At 34.2% G+C, this 16,129-nt stretch overlaps 2 protein-coding genes and 1 non-coding gene across 3 annotated transcripts; 2 read left to right on the forward strand and 1 right to left on the reverse strand.

Annotated features, from left to right (window-relative positions):
• The first annotated feature begins 376 nt into the window (after positions 1-376).
• On the forward strand, positions 377-9,049 carry LOC123682044 (kinesin-like protein Klp10A). The gene is made up of 4 exons (XM_045620434.1): positions 377-512; positions 1,665-1,832; positions 5,067-5,675; positions 7,736-9,049. The coding sequence occupies exons 1-4, from the start codon at positions 470-472 to the stop codon at positions 8,776-8,778; spliced, it is 1,863 nt and encodes a 620-aa protein (XP_045476390.1). The 5' UTR covers positions 377-469; the 3' UTR covers positions 8,779-9,049.
• Positions 6,957-7,028, forward strand: Trnae-cuc. Its single transcript has one exon. It is a non-coding gene; the product is annotated as a tRNA-Glu (tRNA).
• An 890-nt stretch (positions 9,050-9,939) lies between the features above and the next one.
• Positions 9,940-16,129, reverse strand: LOC123682045 (probable actin-related protein 2/3 complex subunit 2). Its single transcript, XM_045620435.1, has 5 exons — positions 15,938-16,129; positions 15,609-15,702; positions 15,262-15,548; positions 14,547-14,969; positions 9,940-11,169 (listed from the first exon to the last, which is right to left on the reverse strand). Exons 1-5 carry the CDS (start codon positions 16,009-16,011, stop codon positions 11,142-11,144), a joined length of 906 nt encoding a protein of 301 aa, XP_045476391.1. The 5' UTR covers positions 16,012-16,129; the 3' UTR covers positions 9,940-11,141.

The following is a 16,129-nucleotide window of genomic DNA, read 5'->3' on the forward strand; positions in this document are numbered from 1 at the left end:
ATTTTACCTCATTTTTATTATTATATCCTGGTACTTTTTCCTCATGTTTTAGAACTTCAAAATCTTCACGATATTCTTATTCTTGCCATCTTATGAGAAATAGATATAGCGAAGAATATTATATCTCCGACTTATTCCGAAGTTCAAATCTTGTTAGAATTGCCATACATTCGAAACGATTTGACTTTGTTGTCTCATTACTTCAAGAAATTATTATAAAAAATGATAAACCAAAATCTCGAATCAAAATATAGATTCAATACTCAGCTGACCTTCGTGGGCGACATTAATATTCCTGTTTGGCATAGAACTTTCAATATAAGGATGGTATGATTCACTACTGCAAATTGCCAACCATTACAAATAAGGCAGAGAGTCCAGATCATTTTCACAAGTTTGATCAATAAATTAAACTCACAGTCGTTGCCCTACAAAATTATTCTAGTAGAGTGTTTGAAAATTGTTCGAAATGCATTTCAAAAGTTTGTTTTGGCTAAAAAAGAAAGAAAAGGGTGAGTTTTTCATTTTTGAGAGCAAATTTCGGTTGGCATCAAAGTGCGAAAACACCATTGCAGAAATATTTACACACATCGCTGATAATAACAAGCTATAAGATTTGCTTTGCTCCAGTCTAAACAAGAGAAGGTTATTATAAACGTTTGGCCGTTTTTATTTTTCTAGATGTTTTGGTTTATTATTACCAATAATAAAAATTTTGAAATCGTCTAAGAAAAACAAATCAATTTCCTTTGTCTAGTCATGTTTTATGCATCTTTGCAATTTCCACATAGCGGTACAATAATATTTTATTCAATATCATAGTAGCAATATATTATTTCAATTTCATAGTTGTAATGTGTTTAATGATTTTTTTGAATTTAACTCTCAAAATTTAAGCCTTCAAAATGCTTGGATAAAATACTAGAGATTGTATCAAATGTTCTTCTTTGCGATTATGAGGACAAGATCTAAAAACTACCTATCTATACGTATCTATAAAGAATAGTAATTGTACAAATAATCTTTTCTTTTTATAATGTTGATATGATGAAATTTGAAGATTTCAGCCTTAAAACCTTCATCATTGAAAGTATGAAACTAAAAATTCATGCAACCATGTATATTGAAAATTTTCGACTTTCGGATAAGAAATGTTTTTCGAGTAAATTTTCATTTGACGTATTCTTATTGTTTGTTAATAACTAAGTTGTCAATAATTCACCTTGTATAAATCAATTTTAATGAAGGATGTTCTTCAAAATTGTACCCAATGTAATCATTCCTAAAGTTATATCTCAGTGAAGAATGCAATGGAAGGAGATAATAAAGCAAAATACACACATCATGGGAGGTATTTGAATTATTGTAATTTGTCCTGAAACTGAAGAATGAACATGTCTGGCTTGTAACCAACTGAAAAGACTTCTACCCCCAACCCAACCTTAATACCAACACAAACATACAAATTAATTCATATACCCGATCAATTGCTTCACCCTCATACTAAACTAGGAGCATTCGAAAAATTACTGGAGACTTTTCATTTCCAACAAGTTATGCTAATTCTATTGTTGGGGTGCTGTTTACAAAATTCCTAGTAACTTAGAAACGCCGTGTTATATTCAACTTGTCAACCATAAATGACAACTACAATCTTTTGACAGGAGATAAAATGTTCCCAATTGCTGTCGATGAAAGAGATCCAGAAAAACGAAAACAACCAGTGTTGGGATCTGCTGTCAGAAAATGCAAGAGTATAAGTAACGAACTGTGTTACAACGCTGGATATCGAAGTTACGAAAAGAATCCAAATGTAGGTGATATCCCAGAGGGTGAGTTGAATAAGATGAAATCAATATTAGTACATATGCACCTTTCCGGAATTTTGCAAGATTAATTTGTAAAAACCTGGTAATATGTCCGTTATGAGAAAATTACAAATTATTCTACGTTCAAGAACCGCAAGCAGAATGGTTCACTTAATCTTTATTTGAGAATATTTTGGTTTATTCCACTTATAGGTAATATATGGTGGCAGTTTTGGACTCGAAGGAAGTCCTATAACATATATTTTTTAATGCGTTCAAAATGTGATTTTTTTCACTTCGAGGATATTTTTCGTATTTTCAAACATACTTCGTCCTTCGCGTAACTTTCAAGTACGTAAAAAGCACTGACATGAAGTCAAGAACTTATTTAACCTGTATTCATGTTTTTTTTTTTCACGAAATTCCATATGAGAGAATTCAAATAAGTAGGTACTAAATTAACCTGCAAAGTGACATGCTATAAAAACATAGAATGACGTGATACTTTAAACATAATGTCAATCAAAACTTTATTGGAACAATTTTCTTGGAGAAACGAAACACGCATATTTGAAAACTTGAATTTTGCCTTTCGATATATTCAATTGAACACGGTGTAATATTGAAAAGGAAACAAGTGTTTTTTTTATATAGAAATATTAACATTTCGGAAACTCGCTCGGATCCATCAATTTTGTTCTTGATGGGGACAAGTTTTTGAATAAAAGCCATCATCGTATCATTCCACATTCATCTGCGCGTTAACTCCAGCCCCTTACATTTGAGTAGAAAGAATGGTTCGATATATTGTTGAAAAAGTCCTTTCTTTCTGAACTTGACAGTGAACAATTTTTAAAAATCTTATTATTCGTTTACGTAATTTTCGGTTTTAACCTTTTCAATTCATCTGTAGCATAACTACAAAGATTACTAATTCCGAGTAATTTTAAAAACTAGATAAAATGTCTCGAATAGTTGAATATAGCAAATTCTGAAATTGAGTCCTCCAAACTTCCATATCATGGTGTTATTAGATCGCTTAGTTCACATGACAAGCGTTCAACGCGCGTTGAACGCGCGATGGATAGTTGGATACTGTTCATATGGTGCGTGCTTACCAAGAGCTGAACGCGCGTTGCCGCGACCGCTCGTATTCAGTTTGAATTCTACATTTGTCAAAGATGGAAGCAGAAACAGTTTTAACGGTGATTTTATACCGACGGTAGTAACTACGAGACAGGAGACGGTGATATTGGGTCAACCCAATTTATTCAAAAAGACTGAATGAAAATATAAATAGAAAGTGTTCCATCTCAGACGAGCCACCCGGTATATTTCTCATCCCATAGTGATTGGAGAAATTTCCCGAAACACTTCGAATGATTTTGTTTGAACTAGCAACCCCCTAAGAGGGGGTCTTTCAACCCCTCAAAATTAACAATGTATCATCGCACCCTTATAACTACGCCACTGGATAATGTTGGCAGGCGACGCTAAAGTTATTAAAATCCGGACCACCCTGGATATGCCATGAAAAGCAGCTACTAAAAAAACGTTGCTCCCGAATCTGGTACCCCTACCATGTCTCGACTCCACCGAGACAAAACCAGACAGAAGATGCTTTGGTGAATCTGGAGACCTCAATAACTTCACAGTGAAATCTGCAAGATGAAGTTTTCTCCTACCATCCATATTGAGCCAACCCGTTGAAATTAATGCACCGCTTATGTGATCGAATTTTCGTAATCCATATATCAAACGGCAACAGTTGTTTTGAACCCTCTGGATGCAATTCTTTTCCAATCTCCGCAAACAAGGTCCAAGAATCTTATTATTCCCAAAAAAGAGAGCCTCCTGATTACGGACCTCCACCGAAGATCTTGGCAAATTGCTAGCTACAATGAACGAACAAAGTATTCAATTGATCGATCTCTCGAATATGCCAACACTAGCGAGCAGAAAAAACGGGTCACTTGATTCTTTATTGCTTAAAATTTTTACGAGAATTTTGGAATTTCTGGAATGGTAGGGAAAAGAGAATTGCCCAAAGAAAAATGAAACTTTTATTCAACTTGTATAAAAATAATGAGCTTCTTTGAAAAAATTTAAAAAATTATCGTATATGTGAAAATTTCAGTATCAGTATGACGTGTGATCTCCCCTAACTCTGATTACAGCTTCTAAACTTCTTCGCCCGCTCGTGATGAGCCTTCGAATATTGTCTTGTTGACAATGGAACCATAGTTCTGACTCTCAGTTGGTCCCATAAATGTTCGATGGGATTCAAGTCAGGACTTCGTGCTGGCTAGTTGAACCTTGACATTCCAACCTCATTCAAGTACGGTGTCACTACTGTTAAAAATCCATTTATATAAAAACCAACTATGTGCGGCCCCCTAAAGACACATATTCTCAGACCATAGCAGATACTCCACCGAATTGAACTCGGTCCTCTATACAGGCATTCTCCTGGACGTCTAAAACGCGAATGTTGAATCTAGATTCAAAGAAGAGAGAAAAGTACCTGTGTCCACTGAGCAAGTTCATGTGATCTCATGCAAATTGAAGCAATTCAATGCTCTATTAGAAGTTCTGTACCTGTTGCAGGTCTGTATGGTCTGAGAGACGTGGTCTCTGGTCTCACAGTCCATTCACTTATGTTTACCTGACTTACGTCCATCAATCGATATCGAACTTCAACAGCAGTAAGATGCCGATTTCGAAGACTTGTGGAAACCATCAATCTGTCATCTCTTAACGATGTGCACCCTCTTCTTCCAGATCCAGGTCTTCTGGTTAGCCTGCCATGTCAATATTCTTTGGACTGTAAATAGGCTAATATTGATTCTTCTAGCAACAGATCTCTGGCTCAACCCATTTTGAATAAGTGTCACTATTCTCGCACAATCTTCAATTGGCAAACTCAATCTATAAAATTGTTCATTTCAGAGAGTGGAAAGCAAACTGATCAATCACCAATGTTGAACACAACTGATAAATTATGAATTCATCGCGAAGAATTATTCGAAGATGGTTTCTTTCATCAAGTTTTTTAGCCAATATGTCTACATTTTGCGTATATTTAGTTGATTCTCTAATGAAAGATAGATAAAGAACAAGATATTATCGAATAAATTTGAGTCTATCGAAAAAAACAGTGAAAAATCTTAGTGATCCTTCTTCTTCGCTCGCCAGTGTATTTAATTCACCATTGTAATCCACAAAACGTGTAAATAAACTATTTCAAAATCTCCCCAGATATGATATCCCCACCACCATCGCCATCTCCGCCAAAATCGCCGAAGAAACAGCCCAAGAGGAGGGAATCCATGTTCGAGTACAAGTCAGAGGCGGCCCGCAAAGTGGAGCAGATAGCCCGGATAAGGGACCAGCGGCGTCAGAAGCAGGCCGACGAGAGGGCGCTGCGCGAGCAGATCATCCAGTGCGAGCAGAACCACCCGTACTGGGAGTTCGAGCAGATGATACACGAGTTCAAGAGCGGCAAGGAGTTCCACCCCCTCAGGGAGACGGACCCCGTGGTGGAGAACCAGATCACGGTGTGCGTGAGGAAGAGGCCCCTGAACGACAAGGAGCGCCACAAGAAGGAGATAGACGTGATGAGCGTGCCGACCAAGAACCAGCTCATCGTACACGAGCCCAAGCACAAGGTGGACCTGACCAAGTACCTGGACAATCAGATGTTTCGCTTCGATTACGTGTTCGATGAGGCCTGCACCAACGACATCGTCTACAAGTTCACCGCGAAGCCGCTGGTGAAGACCATCTTCGAGGGAGGGATGGCCACTTGCTTCGCCTACGGTCAGACTGGTTCTGGCAAGACCCACACCATGGGAGGAGAATTTCGAGGTATGGATAGATTTTGGGTAGGCATGTGTACCTTTTCTACTACAAGATCAACCTTTCTTCTTCCTTATGTGCCGTCTCCTTTAAGAAGGTTGGCTATCATCATGGCGATTTTTACCCTTGAAGTTGCGGATCTGAACAACTCAACAGAGCTACTGTTGTACCACTGCCTTAGGTTGTTCAACCAGGAGATGCGTCTTCTTCCTATACTTCTTTTACCCTGTATTTTCCTCTGTATAATAGTTTGCAACAGCGTATACCTCTCCCCTCTCATCACGTGGACCAGATACTGCAATTTTCTGATCTTGACTGTGTCGATCAACCTTTAGAGATTATAAATGCTGGCGTAAAATGCACAGAGTGGGCAAATTTCGATGTTTTAGCACGACAACTTTTGAACCAGAGGAGATGGACAAAATCTGATCCCCCTTCTCGGTCTCTTTTCTGAGAAACAAACAAGGGTAGTATTCATTTTTGGCCACCTTCTTTTGTTTTCGAGTTAAAAGCGATAATTGGAAAAATGGCGATATCGAAAAACATTTATATCTCCGCTAATACTGATGATAGAGCACTGAAATTAAAATATCATACAGGCACTTTTTTACGTAGAAAGTGGCGTGCTCGTCTTTTCAAAAGGGTTTTAAATTACGAAGTTATTTCTTTTTAATGGGAACACTAGATTTCTGTGTCATTTTTTTAAAGCTTAATTTTTCCTGCTTTCAAAAATATATAACATCGTATGGTTTGTATCAATATAAATAATGGAAAATGGTCAAATACCTCTTTTCATCTAAGAGTCTCAACATTTCTATGGTTTCAACTGTTGATGAACACAGAAAAATTAAGCTTCCTATAACGAGAGTTGTGTCCTTCCATCAATCTAATTATTTATATGCTTTTTACTAATTTCTACAAAATTCGAATCTAGGTATAGACAGCGGTCCCATTTTCGAAGATTTTTTTTCATCCATTATATTATCTTAAAGTATTTTTTTGTTCATAATTTAAGTCATATATTTTCGTTTTGCTGATCTTATTTTAGGCTTCGTACGCAAATTCTAGGGAAGGCTAGCAATATTTTAAATGCTTTCAGATTCCTCGGCATCGCTTGAAACCGAGTTGTGATATTTCGATTTATTTCTTCTGGTGCTCCAATATTTTTTCGTTGGAGGTGCCCCTGCAAATCTTGCGTCCGTGGCATGTGCCACCTTTGCCACGCACTAGATACGGCCCTGCTTTAGCTTTGAGGATACAAATCCACACAAATATCACTCTTGTCAACAGTCCGGTATGGTCTAGTGGCTAGGATACCTGGCTCTCACCCAGGAGGCTCGGGTTCGATTCCCGGTACCGGAATTTTTTTTTTCATTTTCACATATACCGGATGAAATTTTCAAGTAGAATTTCGAAAAGGAAACATGTTTTGAATAAAACGTTGGTTTTGAAGGAGAGGTTCACTTATACCAAAACCATTCCCATTTAATTCCCCCTCGAGGTTCAACTTCGTAATTTCAAATGAGAACCTCAATTTTTTATTGCAGATTCATTTTCTACGGCATAACTTGAATAATTTGGTACAAACAAATTTTCAAGAATCATCACAGATGGCTCTGTATTCGAGTTCGAATTTCCGTTCGAACAGCCTTAACGTAGTTGGACAACTTACTATTAAATTTCATGTGAATGAACGTAAGGTTCTTTATATAGACGGAAAATTCAAACTCGATTACAGAGCCATTCGTGAGAAATTGTTTGTACAAAAAAAAATTTTTTTTCTTGTAGAATTCGAATCTACAATGAAACACAGGGGTTTCCATTTGAAAATCCAAAGTTCACCCCACACAAGGAGGAATTAAATGGAAGAAGTTCTGGCATGAATGGACTTCTCTCCCATAACCATTTACCTCTTATTCGAAATATTTTTCCGTAAATGTTTCCTTTTCGAGATTTTTAACTGATTCAACCTGAGAAAAATCCGGTATTTATAGTATTTCTCATTTTGTTTGTTCATTTCAAAATATAATATTATACCATATAAAATGATCATTTTCTGTTCATTGCAGGCAAGCAACAAAATTTCAAAAATGGCATTTACGGTCTAGTGGCTATCGATGTTTTCAGCTACATAAACCATCCGAAATACTCCAGAGAGGACTACATGGTTTCTGCCAGCTTCTTCGAAATCTACGGAAAACTGGTATTCGACCTGTTGGCGAAGAAGAAACGTCTGCGGGTACTGGAAGATGGCAAGCAACAGGTGCAGGTTGTGGGTCTAACAGAGAGGGTAGTCTCCAATGTAGACGATGTGATCGAACAAATCCAAAAGGGCAGCTTGGAGAGAACCTCTGGGATGACTTCGGCAAACGCGAACTCCTCTAGGTCACATGCTGTATTCCAGATAATAATAAGGAAGAACGGCGCCAGAAATATCACTGGTAAATTTTCCCTGATAGATTTGGCAGGTAATGAAAGGGGTGCAGATACCTTCAATTCGGACAGACAGACGAGACTGGAAGGTGCCGACATCAACAAGTCCTTGCTGGCTTTAAAAGAATGCATAAGAGCTCTTGGCAAAAAAGGTTCTCACTGTCCATTCCGAGGAAGCAAGCTGACCCAAGTCTTAAGGGATTCGTTCATAGGGGAAAAGTCTAGAACGTGCATGATAGCTTTGATTTCACCAGGCGTCGCTTCGGTAGAACATTCCCTAAACACCCTCAGATACGCTGACAGAGTGAAAGAACTGGTTGCAAGCGAAGAATATGTAGACGATAGTTACTACGCTCAAGGAGAAGATTTGGAAGATATGGAGGAAGAAAATGAAGAAGAGGAAGAGGAGGAGGAAGAAAGCTCCAAGGGTCTAATGGATGAAATAAGTGCATTGGAAAATAACGTGTTAGAAAACAATCGTCTAGTTATCGAAAGCTGTGCTCACTTTCACCAAATGGCCTGTCAGCTTTACAATGACAGACAGGATAATAGACAGACAACGCAAACGTACGCTGGAAACTGGATGAGGTTACTGAAGGAAATGATTGATATTCAAAGAGCCGCGTTTTTAGAGGCACAGAAATTTTGTGAAGTTCTGGAAGAAAATTGTATTTCTTAAAACCTGAATCTTCACTTCACAGATCAAATATTCAATAAATTAAAGGGTATTCTTTCATGATTTGAAATGTTGCCTGTATCTGCTCTATTTATACTATTGTGATATCACAGAGAATACCCGAAGAAGTTATTTTATTCCTACAGAAATCGTCCTTCAGTCCTTCAAAACAAATTGGGTAACTATTCAAAGTTGGGTGATAAATTTTTCTATAAATTTATGGGTGATCTCTTGCTCTAATTGTGGTTATTTAATTAAATACTTATATAATGAATTTTTTCTTAACCTGTGTCTGCGCATTTTTTAAGTCATTCTATAAGTCCCATTGAAATCCTTACTTCTAACTCGTTACCTACTTAGCGTCAGGAATTGTTCTATTTATATTTTTCTTCTGAATTTAGATTGTTAATGTTATACTGAATACGAAAATATAAATTATCCAGAAATTAGAAGACACTGCCTTATAGCAACACTAGAGCATATTGAGTACTAGAATATATCGCTGAAAAGACTTGGATAGGTAAAAATGGACCAAGTGAAATTTATTGATATTAAACAATTATCGCACATAAAAGATTTATAACTTTAATTTGATGAGAACTGAATTATACTTGACAACCATTATAATTGAAAAAATTAGAACGAGTCTCAGATAGTCGAAGCATTAAGGTACTAACAACAATAAAATAAAAGTATTGAAGCTTCAGCTTGAATTGTGGGAAATATGTGAAATTTGGTACACATATTCGCCGATAAACTCAAAAAAAAATCAATCAATAACAAATGTTCGTGTTTTCATTACGAACTTATTAGAAATACTGGTCAAAGTTAAAATTTTTTTTCTATTTCAAGTTAACAATCCAATATCATCCATAAGAGTTTATTATCTAATGTTCTTTGATTAATCTGTTTTGTATTAACGTCCTAACAGAAAATTTGAAAATAATGACTGATATTTCCAATTTTCGTTGAAATGAATGTTTTCTGAGATAACCGTTCCTGTGAGCTTCTAGGAATTCCAAATGCCAAAGATGGACGAGATAAAAAACATTGAACAAATAAAATTCCTTTCCAAAGTACTTGCTCCTATATAATTGTTAGTAAATAATAAAAAGGTTTCTTATTTTAATTCAAACTTAAAATAAGGTCAATAAAAAAGTAGCATTTAAAATAACATTTTTATTTCTATAATTGATGAACAGTACACCTGCTTATAACTTTTCATATATGTTTAGGTACCTCTGAGGTCAATTAGGTGTTTTAGTGGAACGATGAGTACCAGAAAATCAGTAGATAATATTGACTTTCCCAGAAATTCTATTTTAGAGAACAATAAATTCTGTCCACTCTATTCATGTAGAAATAATTCGAAGAATAATAAATTATATATTAAAAAGACCTTTATAAAATCAAATGAAATAATGTCAGGACCAGCAAACACATACCCAACATCAATATAGAAAATGATAAAGTACAAAAAGCGATTTTATAAATTTACAAAAATTAATACATTTCAATTTGTCTTCAAACGAAAGATATCTCATTACTTGAAAAAGCCTTAATTAAAAATATCGCATTATTTTAATATACAGGTGCTCACCTATATCTTATAAGGAAGCACAATTAAAAAGATTTATCAGTTAAATCTATATATACATATCCCAGAGGATAATAATAATAAAAATTACTTTCATTTATCTATTATGCATTGCCAAAAAACTGAATCAAATCGACCCAAAATTTTCACTGGATACTGATACTAAACTATTTCATTCACTACATCATAATGATATCAAATTAGCCAATTTCAGGAACAAATAAATATATTGATAAAAATCAGGTGAAAATTTCAGATAACATACCTGTGAACGACTATTAAAAAGCATAATAAAATAAAGGCAAAATTGTAAATTACCGAAAATTTTAAAACTATTGAGCAAAAAACTTCAACAAGAGAATAAAATAAATAACGAACATCAGTTCTCAATTTGAAACTGATAAATATTTTGAAAAGAATATTTGAGATATTTAGGTTTTGGGTGGATAAGCGAATTGTAGATTTGAAAATACTTTGGACAATATAACTAATAAATATTGCACTATACAATTGGATAACGATCAAACTCATCAATATAATTAATAAATGTGTAATTTGTACTCAATTTGGATCATTCAAAATAAAGGAGCAGTAACAATATTTTACTGTTGAAATAAATATTGCAATGATTAGATGACAACTGTGCATATATATAAATTAATGACTGAATATATTAAATGAAATAGTGTAGTACGTTAGTTGTTAAGAAACTATTGCGGCAGTAAATATTAGAGTCCAATTAAATTTATTACTGTTTGTAACATTCACATCAATCTCGTCGAATAAAAGTCCTTCCCCTGAAACAAAAATTATAATGATGTGTAATCATCGTCATAAAATCAAAGCCTCGTTCAAGGAACACTCAGTAATAGTTGGGATATTTTTATCATGTGATGACATGAGTCAAGAAGGAATTTTTTACCATAACCATTCTTTGGCTATCTCGCCTTTTGTGAAGTGATCATAGTAGATTAAAACAATATGTAGTATGTAAATGACAGGAAATTTTCTAAGACAAGTTAAAAGATAATCTTAATAGATTCGTTCCTTATTTGATGCAAATTCATTATAGTTAAAATAATAAAACAAAGAAAATAGTGGAACATTGATGAATAGTGGAAATTACTTTGTTTTATAAATCTATAAGATAATGAGTAATTGTCTTATATGGCATGTAGACCATTAATTTCAAGCCAAATTGATACGACAGTTGTTTTGCTATACCATTTTTTGAAACATAATTAGTACTGAAACTATTGTTCTCTTCTATTTCTCCTATTGAATATCAACTTTAAAGAACCAAAAGTAACAGAGATTCTTACTGATTGCTTATTTCAGCTTTAAGAAATTTTCCTACAACAGCTATGAAAAGTAGCGTATTCTTCATAGCTTACTCAATTTCAAAACTATGTATTGCTCATACTGTGGGAAATATTATTTCTCATAGCACTTTGCCCACACCTCGCTTGATAGACCAATGAAATTGGGCTTTTGAGTTGTTTCTATGGAAACGCAATAAATTAACACATACTGTCAATGAAGGCCATTTTGATTTGAATCAAGTCCATTACTTGAATTATTGAAATTTGTGCAGTTGGACTTTCCCACTTGTTGCACAATATACTATTATGTACCAAAATTATTTCAAAAGCTTCACATAACCAAAAATCAACAGTTTCCGAGATATTTGAGTTCTTGTGTTTTCCAAAAAATTTCTCACCCTACTTCATTTTTCGTCAATTTTTTCTATGTCTAAAAAAGTTTTCGTTAGAATGCAGGCACTAGTTTTGTTTCAGCAGATTTTGATTTCAAAGGGGAAAGAAGCAAAGATAGGAAAGTAATGGATAACTTTTTTTTATTGCAATTGAACTGAAAATTTCAGTATTAAATGTATTCATAAATCATGTTCAAAATGACCTCCACCATTCCTTATACAAGCACATGCCCTCTTTCTTATTTCTTCAGTTCTTAATTTCCGCCTAAAATTTACTCTCAATATACTCTCAGCTTCGTCTTTTCAAACGGTGTTAGATCCGAATTGACAAAAAATGAAGTAAGGTGAGAAATTTTTTTCAAATTACAAGAACTTAAATATCTTGTAAACTGTAGATTATTGTTTATAATTTGGAAACACCCTGTATATGCACCTAAATCATGGGAGGTCTTTATGCATTCCAATTTCGGATTTAGGTGATCTTTTTGTTCAAATTGTTGAATTACAAAACTTTTTTAATCTTTCTGCAAATAACTGAAAGAATTTTGAAACAAATCAGTCCATATTTCAAAAGATATCTTGCGAGTCGAGAATTATCAGATCAGATAAACTTGATTAATTTTTTCCCTATATCCATCAAAGTTTCACACAAAATTTCAGTGAAATCTGTATGGGATATAATATCTCAATTTGACCAGATGACTATTTTTTCAATGATGACAAAACAATATTTGATATGGGAATAATTCCGGAACTATCAAACGGATATATCAGTTATAAGTTGTACTACAGTGCTCCCTATATTTGGATAGTGTAATGATATCATCCTTTCCTGAGCAACAACTATAATTTAAGTTTGCTGTTACTTCCAAAACTTCATTGTAATCAGTGGGTATCATGAATAAAGAATTTTGCACTTCTTTCTCTGGAAATTTTGTATCCTTATTGAGCTGGATTTTCACCGCCAATTTTATGCCCACACTTATATTTGGATAGTGTAATGATATCATATTTTGCGATATCATCCTTTCCTAGGCAACAATTATTTCTTAAGTTTGCTGTTACTTCCAAAACTTCATTGTAATCAGTGGGTATCATGAATAAAGAATTTTGCACTTCTTCCTCTGGGAATTTTGTATCCTTATTGAGCTGGATTTTCTCCGCCACTTTTATGCCCACACTTGGGCTTGTTGCTTGTTGAATTCTTGCGATATTTCGCCATTGTTTTATACTATTTTTCTTATGTCTCCATCGCTACCCTTATTTTCTTTTTAGTGTACCGTCTTTTCAGATTTCTCCTAATATTATTTGCTTGGTTCTTCAGTAAATGACTGGTTATTTTATTAGGTAATTTTTTCCATCCTACATAAATTTGATCTCTTTTTTTAAATGTGAATATTATGGAGTCATCCAGTCATTCCCTTTTTCTTATTTTAATAATATATTGCTTCTTGTTCAAGAGTTTTGTTTCATTGATGACATGAATTAAAAGAGCAAAACTACTTATAGAATTATGTTGAAGTTTTTCCTGAATAGATTCCATCCACATGTTCTCATTTTATTTTTTTAAAGTATCTGAGTTATGCTGTTCTTTGTTTTAGTATATTCATCAACTTTTTTACTCAATACTTCAGGAACAAACTTTATGGTCACTTAAAAAATGTTCGAATAGATCAACTGTACATCCGACGCCATTATTCAATAAAACATGATCTATTACAGTGGTAGTGGTTCTACTAACACTAGTATCATTATTCCTTGAAAAAATATTTTTTATGTCGAATCTGTTGCTTATGACCAATGTCTTTGTTAATCTTTAACATTTGTATCGCTGCTAAGTCAATATACATATCCCCAAGTATAATAAATTTTTTTTTGTAACTCCATCATTTTGTTCAGTTTTGTCATAAAATCTGATATTTGGCAATTCGGAGGTCTATAAATACTGTTCAGTTTAAGGTTTTCTTAGACAAGATACATAGACAGAATATTGTGTTCATTTGAAGCAACAGAGGACAAATAATCATGAGTATAATATATAGAATCTTTTATGTACAAACTTGTTCCTCCACCTCTTGTTTTATTGCATTTATGAACTGCATTGAATTCCTCAATGTTATAAAACAATGTTCCACTATCTTAAATCCATGTTTCCATCAACGCTAGAATGTGTACCTCCCCAAAATTCTTATTAACAATTAGATCTTGGATGTCATCCAGTTTTTTCTGTCTCTAGCACATTTTATTATAGAGGGTTATTCTGTGCATGGTACTTGGCTGGACAGAATTGATTTTGACCACAAAATCTTTTGTCATTTAAGTCTGACTACTCTAACGATCTTTTGAGAACATTCTCAGCTCAAAATTAGAAAATTTTGTTCAATCTCTGAGATCAAACATGATAATATAAAGAAACTTAATTACCAATTGTAAAAATAAAAATAAAAGAAGTGGACTTACGTTATAGTTTTCTTATCTGTTGACTTATTTTCTGGCCTGGCTCGGTTCAATACCTTGAGGAACTCTGATGTCTTGGCCCTCATCCTGCTATGGATATAGGCCTTCGAACACTTGATGTGATAGTGGAGGTAGTGGCGGAACATGTGTATCAAGTTAATGGTATTATCACGCGTATTGCGAGCAGTATGTCTCGGAAAGAGAACAAATGTAACATAACCAACATTATTATCTACTACTGCATTAGTGTTCTGTAGTTCTCTAGGTGGCTCTCTGTGGCTAAACAATACAGGAGGTGCTGTGTGTGAGGCCCTTAAACCTTCTTTGAGTTCTTGCATGAAAACTTTGCCAATCACAACATCATTCTCATCTCGAAACCTTGTTGAGAAAACCACAGTTACACGATCAGCTTTGGCTTCAACATATCTGGGAAAAAAATGTTTTGATCAATTATCAAAGAATGATACAAATATACAAAATTTACGATTAAAAATGATTAATAATGAGGCCAGTGGCGACGCCAGGGGGTCCCGGGCCCCCCCTTAAATTTGACATACTAAGGCTAAATAATTAGCTTCTGCTAATCTTTAAGCCTTAGTATGTCAAATTTCATTTCTCTTTACTTTGGCCCCCCCAAACAAAATCCGGCCACCCTTGTTTTTGAAAGCTGGCGTCACCACTGAATGAGGCTCAACCATAAGATTTGTTTCATACTTACAGAGTCTCATCATCTCTATAGTTAATAACAGCTCTTTTATGCCCCTCTTCTCCTTTTTCTTGAAAATCAAAATATTTCTCAAAGACAGATGCAAAACAATTCCTTTTTAATAGACCAATTTTTTTTACTACTTCTGGCCAATTTGCTGGTATATCTTCTAAATTTATAAGAATGGAAACGTTAAAGTTATCTTCAGGTGTTGTCAAAAAGGAACCATACTCTTTTTTTAGTAATTCATCGGCGCCGTGTTCTTGTAATTCTTTATAAAATTTGAGGGCAATGCTTACCTGAAAATAGTCATAATTGGGTTTAGTATTGTAAAAGTTATAACATTTATGTCAACTTACCCTTATTTTCGACTTATCACCATTTAGATTTGATATATGATATAGTACTCCATCAAAATCAGCTACAGTAACATCTATAGATTCATTCTTTAGTCTGAAATGTAATTATTCCAAGTTTTCAAATACAATTATACATTGGTGGTCATTTCATTGATATGAACATAATGGTGACTCATAACCAACAAAAATGCATATCTACAGTTTGTAATCAAATAATACTTAAGAAAATGTTTACTTCGATTAAATGGTAAAAAATAAAATCGAATGAGTTGATTTAATTGGTGAATTATAAACTTAAAGTAACTCAGTTTTTCGTATTTAGTACTTACCCCGCCTGAGCATTTTTGATTTTAACTGAAAGAGTTTCTTCAACTAATCTATTGTTTATCTCTAACAAAATCATGATTTTGCACCTAGAATAAGTAATTCTTATAAGAATTTTATACAAATATAGAATACATGGGAGGTGTTCAGGCTATTGAGAGCAGATAGCTGTCGAACCAAAAAGCCGATAACTTCGG

The sequence above is a fragment of the Harmonia axyridis genome, chromosome 6 (genome assembly GCF_914767665.1).
Source record: "Harmonia axyridis chromosome 6, icHarAxyr1.1, whole genome shotgun sequence".
In the NCBI taxonomy this organism is placed as follows: domain Eukaryota; kingdom Metazoa; phylum Arthropoda; class Insecta; order Coleoptera; family Coccinellidae; genus Harmonia; species Harmonia axyridis.